Source organism: Ailuropoda melanoleuca, chromosome 4, assembly GCF_002007445.2.
Source record: "Ailuropoda melanoleuca isolate Jingjing chromosome 4, ASM200744v2, whole genome shotgun sequence".
NCBI lineage: Eukaryota > Metazoa > Chordata > Mammalia > Carnivora > Ursidae > Ailuropoda > Ailuropoda melanoleuca.
Genome location: NC_048221.1, coordinates 29,430,248 through 29,443,373, shown reverse-complemented (window position 1 = coordinate 29,443,373; position 13,126 = coordinate 29,430,248). Strand labels below are relative to the sequence as shown.

The 13,126-nt window shown below is 39.3% G+C and overlaps 1 protein-coding gene across 1 annotated transcript in view; it reads left to right on the top strand.

Annotated features, from left to right (window-relative positions):
• The window catches only part of CADPS (calcium dependent secretion activator), a 499,023-nt gene that overhangs the window by 262,002 nt on the left and 223,895 nt on the right, over positions 1–13,126 (top strand). Inside the window, 1 exon segment of the mRNA XM_034658585.1 lies at positions 1,596–1,717. Within this exon segment, the coding sequence (XP_034514476.1) occupies positions 1,596–1,717 (122 nt within the window).

Sequence of the window (13,126 nt, the reverse complement as noted above, 5' to 3'; positions counted from 1 at the left end):
CCACAGAGGGATGTAGAACATATATTATTATCCCCATTTTACAGATGACGAGACTGAGACTCGGGAGATTTAAAAGAAAAGTGGAGTGACTTCAAGGTCAAGTCATTTGCCCAACATCACATGAGTAATACCATGGTTCTTAGAGTATGGCTCCTGGATCATCAGCATCAGCAGCACCAGGGAAATTATTAGAAATAAAGTCTTGGGGTCCATCCCAGACCTGTTTATCAGAAATTCTGGGGGTGGAGCCCAGCAGTTTCTGGGTTTAGTAAACCCTCCAGATATTTCTGATTTGCAGTTAAGTTTGAGAAACTGGGCTATGAAGCAGCAAAACTGACTTGGTTCAAGGCCAGCCCCATTGCACTTCCCTGAATCAAGTCCATCGAAGACATGTACATACTGGGTGTTGTATGTAAGGGATGAGGCACCAAAGTCTGCTCCTGAAACCAATATTGCACTGCATGTTAACTAAGTTGAATTTAAATAAAAATTTTGAAAAAAAGAAAAAAGAAAGAAGTGTACATTTTTTGCACAACCATATCTTTCTCCGCGTGTCCTTCCATTACCTCTTTTGGAGTACAATTGAGTGCTATTTTTATATCTCTTGCTTACTATAGATCCCTGATGCAGGTCATTTGTTTCAGATTTTCAAATCAGTATATTTGCCCTATCCTCCCCTCCTGTCTTCTCTCCTCTGATAAATGACAGGACATACCACTGAACATGAGAATAGCAGGTGATTGATTGGAGTTAAGGGTAGTCATGGGAAGTGCCAGGAATTGTAAATGATATATCTTGGTCCAGCAAAACACCAGCTTTTTTCCTTAGTCTAGAACAGAGAGTATGCAGCTGCAGACATGTTTTTGTTTTGATTCAATAATGTTGGCCTGCCCAGAGTTTGTGTATTTTATTCCTCCCTTCTTGGATTATTGTCAGAATTTCAAAATTAGATTTCTGACTTTGATTCGGATTCAGATTTCCATTTTCTGATAGGAAAAATCACAGTATCTAGCAACTCCAGACTAAGGAAAAACAAGACCAAGATGGGCTGCAACTGGGTACTGACAGATCTGTTTACATGGAGCGTATGCTCTCTTGTTTTGCCCCAGGCCCCACTACTCCCTGCTGCGTCTCCACCTCTAATGCTGAATGGTATTTGCCCTTTATCTTAGCATTTGTGTTATCACTTATCTCATTGTAAAGAGAAAAGTGAATTTCTGAGCTTTTGTCTCTGCCAAGTTCTGAATTAAAAGCTAGAATATTTTTAAAGAAAATAAGAGAGAGCCTATTTCTTTGTAGAAATGAAAAATGATCCTATGCATTCAGCCCAGGAAAAGAGCAGCCCATTTCACATTACCTGTCTGGCCCCTGTGAGCATCTGAAAAAGTGAGGGTTTTCTTTCCATCTGGGAGGCAATAAGTTACAGTATGAAGAATTGTATCTTCAGGCTAGACTGGTACCAGCCTGACTGATAGAAAACTGATAGAAGCTACCAGATACCTCTTGGGGTTTTTGGTAACTTCTTAATTTTCTTCTGGGTGATGCTGTCTATGGACTTTGGCAATAACCTCCACCATGTGTAATTCTTTTTCCAGGTGGTGATCATGGAAGTCCAAGGCCTCAAATCCTTGGCTCCAAATCGCATTGTATATTGCACAATGGAGGTGGAAGGAGGAGAGAAACTACAGACTGACCAGGCCGAGGCTTCTAAACCAACGTAAGTTCTGCTCCTCCGCAGTTCATCTTCCAGAAAGCTGTTCTCATTCGCACCATTTGTCTCACTCCAAGTTAAAGGTCTGTTTTCCCCAGAAGGTTCTAGAAGTCATGTACCTTGTTTATTTTCCAAACAAGATGACTTGATTATATTCTTATTCGGCAGCCATAAAGATACCAGTTCTTTTAGAGCAGAGAACAGAAGGAAAGTAAAGAAACAGTCTCCTTTCTGGAGGCTTTATGTGTTCACCTCCGCTTCAATCCTTTGATACAATGTATAGGAGAGTTTGATACAAATTTGTTTTATTAGATTTACTAAATGATATTTGGTTCATGGTATAAGCAGTTTTTTTCAAAATCTTTCTCTATGTGCCACCGTTATGACTATGTCAGTAAAGTAGTGTGTTAAATTAAATATAATACATTAATGCATTTGGTCAACACATATTTGTCAAATACTCACTGTGTTTGTACAAGGTAGTGTTGCCCAGTGGAGAGGAAGGTAGTTACTGCTGTAGCCTTACAGGGCTCACCATTGAGTAGAAGGATCAGAAATATAGTCACATAAATATATAATTACAAATAGTTATAAATGCTGAAAAGGAAAGCGTGCTTTGAGAGGAGGTAGCAGGGGTCCTAAATCACTTTGTGGGGACAGAGTCAGAGTAGGCCTTCTTTAGGAGTTATAAGACATTTGGGCTAGTATTATAAAAGTCAAGTGAGATGGGGTGGGAGTAGAAAGATTATTCCAGGCAAAGTCAGCTTGTGTAAAGACCCTGTGGTCAGCAAAGACCCTGTGGGAAAGCAGAATAGAAAAAAGGTCAGTGGGCTAGAGTTCAGAGAACAAGTTATGCCAGAAGCTGCCAGTGAGGTAGGAAGGGACCACACAATGAAGGACCTTGCTAGACCATGGAGAGGAAAGCACAGGGATAGGTGATTAGATATGTATTTTAAAAAGATCGCTGTGGCTGCAGTGGAGTAAGCCAGAGTTGATGCAGGAGACCAGCTAGGATTCTATGACAGTGGTTCATAAAATGATGATGATCAGTTCATTTGGGTTAGTAGACTCTCAGGCCTCAACGATTCTGAAGAGGTCACTCCTTTCTTCCTCCCTATCCACTGCCTCTTTCCCTTCCTTTTCTATCTCAATTAAGCCAGCCTACACTAATGAGCATTCTTTTTTTATTGTTGTTAATTCATAAAAGTCATAAAAATGGTAACCCCTGATAGCAATGTACTGCCTCTCCTTCCCCAGAGCATTATGAACTGTTTAGCAGAATATGAATAACTTACCAGCATGTTCAAACAAAATAGTTCAAAGAAAGCACTGAACGTTTCCCGGACTAGAGAAAAATCTGAGGGCATTGTATGCCTTCAAGTGGTGCTTTGCATGAATAGGCAAAGACCTCAGATGCTCAGAAGCTGGACAAAATTAATGAATGTAAGCAAGAAGAAATGGAAACCAATACAACTTGTCACACACTACCCTTCCTCCCTTTTTTTAACTTAGTTTTAAACTGAAAATGAATGCAGTTTCTTCTTTACTGCCTGCCTTTGATAAAAATCCTAATTTTTCCCGCACCTGCCACCATGGTGTGATCATTATCAATGCTATTATGTTATGCTGTATTTATACATACTTTTAAAAATGTGTCATGTGTGGAGGAAGAAAAACTTATTTGGTGTTTCTGCCAACTTTTTGGATGTTGGGCCCAATATGGTGTCGTAAGATAGAGAAGGAAGGAGAAAGCTCTGATTATTCTAACAGGCTGTTGTTTCATATGAGCTATTTTAACTTAAAACATAATTCATATCATTTTATTGGGCTTAAAGATTTCAGCTGCCAGGGTAAATGATGAGCTGATTTTCATATGCTTATGAATGTTTAAAACAGAGTTTCAGATTACAAATAAATATGGAACACTTCAGTCTACCTATTTGAAATACTCACATTTCACATATATATTTACTCATATCCACATATGTGCATTATTATGTACATATTAATAAACATCTCACAGTGAAACATTTTGCTTTTCTAGCCAAGAGTGTAATAATTTCATTTCTCTTCCATCGGTGGGCAGATATTACTAAAACCTCACAGAGGATTTGCTTGTTTGCTTGTTTGTTTTTCAATACATTAAGAATGCAAGTTTCATGTCTAGGGTCAAGTCAAATCAGTCAGTAATGGCTACCTTGAGTGCTGTGTTAAGAAGGGTTCTGAGGGCGAATCTATATTCAGGGGAAAATAGTGTGTGATAAACTTGATATGTCTGCCATGGGAGAAGAAAAGGTTTAAGTGTCCTGTACTTGCCATTTCTTAGTATCCCAAAGAGATAAATCCAGAGTTTGAAATCTACCAATGCTGTGTTTCTTGCTGTCTCTTTTATCCTTTCTGTATCAATTCTCTTTAAATCCCTATTCATCCTCCTTCTAAATCCACAAATCTTTTCCCAATTCTCGTCTTTACCTCTTTCCTTGTCATCGTTCAGTTCTGGAAGTTTGTCTCTGTCTCTGGCTTTATCTGGTTGGATGAATGAGGCTATTGGAGCTGGTACATTATCTTCCTCTCTCCCCAGTTTGGACTTACTCAGAATCCTATCATTTTTTTTTCTTTGAAGCTTATATTTCTTCCCCTTTTCTTCTCTACTCAACATATAATTTTTTCCATTACCAATCCCCAGCTATCATGTCTGCTGCTTGATTTTGATTACCCCAAAAAGTGTCCTTTTGAGGGTTATCTTTCATCTATCCTAATAGCTCTACTTCATCATCTGACAAGTTTAGCCCTTTTCCTGCCCTACTCATCTTCTGAATCTTGTTTCTGACCATTCTTACAGCCCGCTGGTGCCCATACTTTATGTAAACATCCTAAAACCAAAAATCAATTCAAGCCAGTTTTATCTGTTACTCATTAATTCTCTTGTTGCTGCTACTAAGTATTTTCCCCGGTAACTGGAAACCCACATCTTATCCCATCATGTGTCTAGAAGGAATTTGACTTTTCGGGGTTTGTTTTGTTTTGTTTTACCAAATACAGTCAGAAATCCAGAAGTACATAGCATGACCCACTTTGTCCAAGGGTGTGGTTTTTTGGAACTCAGTTATAGAGATGACTCCAATAAAAACAAGAACAGGGAGAGTGGTATCATGATTAAGTTTGGGAAATGCAAGACATTACATCTCTTTCTGAGTTTTCCAGTATTCATCATGAGCATTTAAAAACCTTTGAAGATTTCCAACAGTGAATAAACCTGTTTAGCTTTGTTTATTCATGAGTTTCCCAAACTTATTTCAACTATTACCTATTAGCATGCATTGGAAATGCTAGTCTATATTGTCCAAACCTAGTAATGGAGGTTCCAAGCTCTCCTTCACCTCCTTAGCCAGTGCTGTCTCTTCACTTACAACCAGGGCCCTGCCCAGCATGATCATTTTGCATCAGGCGCGTAATATAAGAATGCTATGTTTGTGAGTTAAATATACTTTCTGATTGGAAAAAATGGTGTGTGTGTGTGCGTGTGTATGTGTGTGTCCTCTGTTCATCCTTCATTTTATCAATCTGGGTGCTACATGTGGGATATTTCCAAGCAGACTATATATCCTCTCAATTCAGTTGTCCTCCTCTCCTGGGTTTTAACGTGGAAAGCCAGGAAAATATGTTATCGCAAGTTTTCAAGCGATATATTTATTTCAAAGAGTATTGCCTCCATTTGTAAAACATTGTTTCTGTTTCTGTGGGAAAGCAGTGGAGGTTCTGAGGCAGAAGTAATTGAAATTGTGTCTTTAGGCAGGCAATCTCAGGAAGGCATGAGAATGGAGAAGAGAAATACTTTGTGGATTCAAGAACTCAGATGTATTTGTCCACCTCCCATGAAACAGAGCAGAAGGCTTTTCTTCCCATGCCAGGTGTTTTTCAAAAGACAGTCCTCTTAGCTCTGCTGATAACAGATTCCGTTACGGTTTTATCAAGACATGGCTTTGAGTAAAATCAAATCATGCGATAAGGACTAACTGCTTTTCCGTTTGTTTATCAGTTCTTCTGATCAGGTCCAGGAGAAAGTTTTTATTTGGTTCTAGTGGATCTTTAACACCTCCAGAGGCCTCAGGCTCTGCGTCTTCTGCAGACAAGAGCCTCCAATTAGAATTTCATAGCAAGGCTCAGATCTCACTTATCCAAAAATGTTTTCTGTGTATTGGGCCTTGGAGTGTTTTAAATGGAAAGAGAATACCTTTTCTGAATGTCCCCTTTGAAATGAAGATGTAAGGGAAAGACGGGAAGGGTAGGCAACCTGCATGCCCTCAACAAGTGTACATGGGTTGCTTTCCTTGTGTCCACCTGGGGCTAGGGCTACAGCCTTGACATAGATCCAACTTTGGCCTTGTAGAGTGTACGTTCTAGTAAAGGGCGCAGTCAGTAAACGCATGAACAAATGAACAGGTAAAGCAATAACAGTTTCTAATTTGTGTTACCTTCCATTCATGACTGGTGGTGCTGCTTCAGTGACATAAATGTTCGTTTATAAAGAAATATATTAACATTTAAAAGTGAATTAATTTAAGTAAAATATATTAAGTAAATAATAGCCCAGGTGGTACCTGGATATGATAAAAAAATAATAATAATCACAGAAGTATCCTGTGTTGGTATGTAGGAATAGCAAAGATGGGGAAGACGGTATGCAAATTACTTTAATTTGGGAAAATTGATGTAAGGAAACGGAACACATTCCCTGAGTGGAAGATAGACTCCAAAGTGACTTTCTTGGTGGATTTGTACCATGTAAGTTACCTTCTAAAGAAAGCAAGCCCTGAAGGTTAAATGCCAGAGAAATTTAAGTAATTGGCCTAAAAAGAAAGGCAGTTTTAGTTAGCAGTCCAATATTGTGCTAAATTATCCGAAATTATATTCTTCTGAATGGAAACCAAGGATGCTACTTGACATTTGATTATTTAACCAGTTTATTATTCCCTGACAAACCACGGGCTTTGTGACGTATGGATTTCATTATTGTCAGGAATTAGGAAACACAACCAGACTGTTTCCTGTCACTTTCCAAGGGAAAAAGAAAATAAGATGCCCTAACTGCTAAATCTTGTCATAGCCTTAGCATTTTTCAATGGCACCTTATCTAATGAGACCACATTAAAGCAAAAAAAAAAAAACAAAAAAAACAAAAAAAACAAAATGCACTGATTTTCTGTAACATTTTTCTTCTGTGAAATATATTATTTGTCCTAATGGCAACTCAAAATGGGCCAGGCTTATTACACCCAAATTACTCATACAAATGGAGTCACATTAAATCGCCCCCACAGTAAGTCAGTTACAAAGTCAGAAAAGGAAGTTGTGCCGGCCAATTCCTTGCCTCATGTATCACCTTAATGGTACTTACTGTGTTAGTGTAACCAAAAATGTTTTCAGTGTACTGGGACTTGGAATGATTTAAATGGAAACAGGAGATCTTCTCTGAATGGCTTCTTTGAAATTTAGATGCAAGAGAATGATAGAAGGGCTAGGCACTTGCATTCTCTCAGCAAGTGTACATGGGATGCTTTCCTTGCATCCACGTTGTGCTGGGGCTACAGCCATGAATGACATACATCAAGCTTTGGCCTCATAGAATGTAAATTCTACTAAAGGACTTACGCAATAAACAAATGAACAAATAAATATGTAAGATAATAGCAGATTGTAATTCTAGAAGAAATGAAGAGGTTGCTGCAGTGAAAAGTGATAGGGAGGTAGAGTACTCCAGTGGCCAAGAAACCCTGCTCAGAGGAGGTAATGTGCCAGTTGATACCTGAAGGTTGAGAAGGAACGTATGACCCAGTAATTCCACTACTGGGTATTTATCCAAAGAAAATGAAAACACTAATTCAAAAAGATATATGTACCCCTATGTTTACTGTAGCCATTATTTACAATAGCCAAGATATGGAAGTGACCCAAGTGTCCATTCATAGATGAAAGGATAAAGAAGATGTGGGGTGTGTGTGTGTGTGTGTGTGTGTGCGTGAATATTACTCAACCATAAGAAAGAATGAGATCTTGTCATTTGCAAGGCAACATGGATGGACCTAGAAGGTATAAAGTTAAGTGAAATAAGTCCGCCAGAGAAAGACAAATACTATATGATTTCACTCATATGTGAAATGAACAAAGGAAAAAAAGACAAAAAAAAAAAAAAAAAACCAGACTCTTGAATACAGAGAACAAACTGGTGGTTTCTGAAGGGAAGATGGGTGAAACAGTTAAAGGGAATCAAGAGTATGAGCACTGGGTAATGTATAGAATTGTTGAATTATTATGTTGTGCACCTGAAACTAATATAATGATGTATCTTAATTATACTTCAATTAAAAAATAGAAAAAAATACCAAGGAAAAGATGCCAGGTGCAGGAAATAACAAGTGCAAAGTCTTTCCAACAGGAAGGAGCTCCGTGTATTCTAGGATCAGAAAGGAGAGCAGTGTGAGTAGAGATTAGTTCAATGATAAGGAGCATGCTACAGGAAGAGACTAAAAACTAACGCAGCGCCAGACAACTCAGGGCTTCCTAGGCCACATGAAGGATTTGAACTTTATTCCAAGACCATGGAAAGCTGTCAGAGGGTTTTTAAGCCAGGAAGGATATGATTGGATTTCCATCTTGAAACCTAAAGCATCTTTAAGGACCAGAGTTAATTTGGAACGAAAGGTATATTGGTCAACAAATATGGAGCACATACTATTTCCCAGGCAGGAGAGTGAGGGGAATAATATAGACCTGATCCTTGACATAGAGCCACAGAGAAAAGCTGGTGGGAAAAATCCAACTGTCCCAGGCACAGAGTGATAAATTCTTTAGGAGTCACTATAGCTTTCAGAACTGCAAAGGCCACCTCATTGGCAAAGGAGTGAGGCCTCCTGAGAATCACCTCCTTTCATATTTACCTTTCTTGAAACTCCATGGTCAAGGTCACAGTCCAGGAGACATTTATGTTGTACTGAGTGGGAGCTTGGCTACCATTTCTCATGTTTTTCCTTTCTGAGAAAGAGGCTTAGCTTCTTTCAGAGTTAATTAAATCGTAAATGGTAAAGGCCAACACTGACCCAGAAATTCAATTTTGCTAGGCTCCCAGAAGATGTGTGGGTTGGGAAGAAGCAAAATTATAATTACAGTTTGGGGCGCTCAGAGGCTGTCCGGCCTCCCAGCCCAGAAAGCTTGGTCCAGAAGCCACAGCTTTTATTGAAAACCAGTTTGTGTTTACTTGTGAGTTGGGGAGTGAAAATAGGCTGGCTGAGAAAACAAGAAGCAGTAGGGTAGATGGTGGAAAGGAATGGGGTGCTACAGACCAAGCTTCAGAGACGGAGCTCCTAGTGCTATACCCAACTCTGTCATAAATTTGCCACCCCATCTTACACAGGTTACCAAGCCTTCCAGCTTCACTGTGTTCTGGTGAGTGGCATCCAAGACCACTGTGCCCCTAGCAAGCCTATAGGTTGTTCATCCCGCTGACCCAGAGAAGAGCCGTGATGACAGGCCTTACGGCATAGTTTTCAGGGATTTCAAGTAACACAGGGGTGGTGAAGTTTCTAGAGTTGGTAGGAGTTCAGAACTAGATGATTGAGTAGTGGCTGAAGTTTGACAGTTACACAGTGATGCTCCATCCTAATCTGAGAAATTCATGAAAGCTCTGATTTCATAGGTAGTCCAATATAGGGTAGGTATAAAACAAAGATGTATTTCCCCTAGCCCTTTAAGATCTAGGTGACACAAAGTTCATTTACTTTCTGGTTCAGCTCCTCAAATACCTTGCCTGAACTTACCTATCACTAGTACCTAATGCTGGAGTAATCTTGAGATCCTAACTGATCACTCATCATTGTTTAGTGGAAATCCACAGCAATACATTTATCCCCAAGTGTGGAAAACCGCTATACTTGTTACCTAGTGATCAGGGAGAATGTAGGAAGGAATTACATATTGTTTCTTATATGTAATAATGTAATGGCATGCAGCCCAGAAACTCGATTTATCCTCACTAATAAGAAAATAAGAGAGGCTTGGTCTAGATTCGTCAATGCATAGAAACAATATGGCATTTTGATAAGAGCACAGGATCGGGAGCCTGCATGAGCTTAGACAGGTTAACTTAACTCTTGTGCCTCAGTTTCCACATTTGTGTGAAATTAAGTTAATTAACAAATACAAAATATTTAACACTGCCTGTCATGTTGGCTATTATTATCATAGCTTCATTCTTGTTTGGAGGAAGGAGAGAGATGGGGAAAAAAAGAACAGCCTGGGTCTAAAATAGTAATTTACATCGATGCAACACCTTCTATGGGCCAGGTGCTGTGCTAAGTATTTCACAATCAGTATCTTGTTTAATGCCCTACTGATACCTGAGACAGGTAATATTGTTATTCCCTAAATTTTACTGATGGAAATATTGAGATTCAGAGAGGTTAAGTAACTTGGTCATAGTTGCACAGATAATAAATAGCTGAGCCAGGAGCCAAACACAAAACCTGTACTTTTAACTCATTCTGCCTTTTGGAAAGATATTATGCCACAAAATGAAGGTATTTTTTAATTAGCATTGACTATTCAGCAAAACGACCCAATAAGGCTCATTTATTTTCTGTAAACACAGTTATGTCATGGGTTAAATCTCTGCCCCTATTTAAATGGTGATGAATGTGCCGTCACACGTAAGCACTAACACAGGTGTTCCACCTCATTACAGACACTCAGCGCAGCAGGCATCATTTGACCCATATGCAGCTAAGTGCTGTATAAGTAAGTCTGCAAAGATAAACCAGGGGTGGCCCCGACCTTCAAGTTGCTTACAAAATCCCAGAAGAGCCACTGATGATAATTATCATCATCCCTCTTCATGGAAATCATCAATAACAATTGCCCTACCATGCATTGAAATCTGCTAGGTGCCAGGCAACGAGCTAGCTAATAGCATATGATTGATCATACGGTTGCGTCAGAAAACCTCAGGTTTAAATCCCAGCTCCACCACTCACGGTCTGGGTGACCTTGGGCAAGTAGATTCTCTGAGTTTCCGTTTTCTTCAAATTTGAAATGGAGACAATAATACAACCTGCCTTATAGGCTTGGTGTTGAAAAATATGATCCATGTTAGCGGCTGAGTTCAATGCATGACATATTGTAACCTCTCAAGAAATAATGGCCAAGAAATAATGGCCAAAAATGGACTATAGTCTCTCTGAATCCTACCTGGTACTGTAAGAAATAGATCCCCTCTATGTCCTTATTACACGTAACGAAGAAGCTCAGAGAAATTAGGAAGCCTGCCCTAAAATCCTACAACTCCTTAAGTCCAGGCTATATGACTCCAAACACATGGAAAGCAAAGAGCCAAACCTGCCTAAGGAGGAAGGGCACTGTATTCAAACCTCTTTCCAGAGCCAGAGGGCAGACCCTCAGCGTAGGCTGCCATCAATTTGAGGATACAAGAACTAGTTCCTGAAGGCAAGAGGAATGCAAAAGGGCAGCAGTCCTTCCCAAGTCCTCACCGAGAGTCACACCATGCCAAATCACTCAGCCCCCTAAGCCTGGGTCTCTACAAGCCCATTCTTCCAGCTTCTTTCTGGAGCAGAGTCTCTCTTCAAGAGAGGCTAGAGTGCTGCCAAGATCTTCTTTCTCCGCATCTTCTCTGTTTTACAGCAAAGTCTCCTGTGCTGTGATACAGAGCTCACCTCACTGCAGGGATGCAGATGAATGTGGGGCCTCTGGGGAATGCAGATGCTCTTCCTATCATAATGCCAGTCATCATGCTGTTTGGAAACTTCTGAGACACCAGTGCTTAAACTCTGGAGTACCAAAGTTCCGTGGGCCCCTTTCTAAGGACTTAAATCTTTTGCCCTACCCCATAGCTTGTGGTTCAGAGAATTTGGGGTGAAGCAGCTATTCTAGGGGGCCTTTCATAGCTGGAATCTGGTTAAAAACATTTTGGTGATAATATGGAAAATAAAGGTTCAACATAAACATAAAAGCAAAGGCTTTGGGGTGAGACAATCCCTAGTTTGGATTGTGCCATTGACCTTGTTACATCGGATGAATTACTAAATCTTTCTAAACCCATGTTTCTTCACTGTAGAATGAGGCTAATGATACTTATATTATAGACTTGTTGATGAGGATTCAAATTTAATAATATATGCAAAGCACTTGGCACAAATTTAAGAATTGTTATTCTTATCTTTATAATTTATTGTTGTCTTCAGTGGAGCCAGGGTGAAAAAGAAACAGGTAACAAAGGCCATCAGTTGGGTGCCCTTTTTTAGTTTAGATGCACTTTTTTTTTAAATAATTTTTATTTTGTTATATTAGTCACCATACAGTACATCCCCAGTTTTTGATGCAATGTTCCATGATTCGTTATTTGCGTATAACATGCAGTGCACCATGCAGTATGTGCCGTCCTTAATACCCATCACCGGCCTATCCCAATCCCCCACCCCCGCTCTGAAGCCCTCAGTTTGTTTCCCTTGGAATGTGTTCATTTATATGTAGATGACTTACTTGTACTTGGAAAAATCTGTATATCAGGCTGGTTTTCTTACAATACCTTACCTGTAATAGATGATCAATAAGATAGACTCAGAAATAAGCCTTAATGGCAAATGGCTCTGAGAGAAGCTAAGGAGAAGGTTCCTGTGATGGACTTGAAAACCTCTTTAGAATACTAATGGTCATAATGATAATTATGTCTGTACTGAAATGAGTACTCAGTATCTAAAAGAACAAGTCTGAAAAATACAGTGAGCCCATTGTGTGAGCTCTCCTTGACACCAAGCCACTTTTCAAGTCATGAACAAAATAAACGAAATACACATACGTTTACACACACGTACACCAAGGAATTGCTAGATGCGTCACCAGTTAAAGTAAATCTATGTAATTTGGCCTGTATCTTGTCATTTAGCAAATAGGCTATCATGCAATCTAATTAAGGTAAGGTTTTGTTGTTTGGGATTTTTTTTTTTCTTCTGTGAATTTACTAGAGACACAAAAGGAATAAAGAGAGAGCTCTTGTCTACCATTGCTTTACGTATCAAGTAGTACAACGGAGTTGCAATATCAATAACTGAAGGCTATTAGGAGAGAGGAATTGGAAGCAGGAATCTTGGCATTTGAAATCCCAGTTCTGCCCTGCCACGTGTTATCACCTTGTTTTCTCCCGGCTGCATCAAATCACACAAACTCCAACAGCAGAAGTGATTGNCATAATTCATATCATTTTATTGGGCTTAAAGATTTCAGCTGCCAGGGTAAATGATGAGCTGATTTTCATATGCTTATGAATGTTTAAAACAGAGTTTCAGATTACAAATAAATATGGAACACTTCAGTCTACCTATTTGAAATACTCACATTTCACATATATAT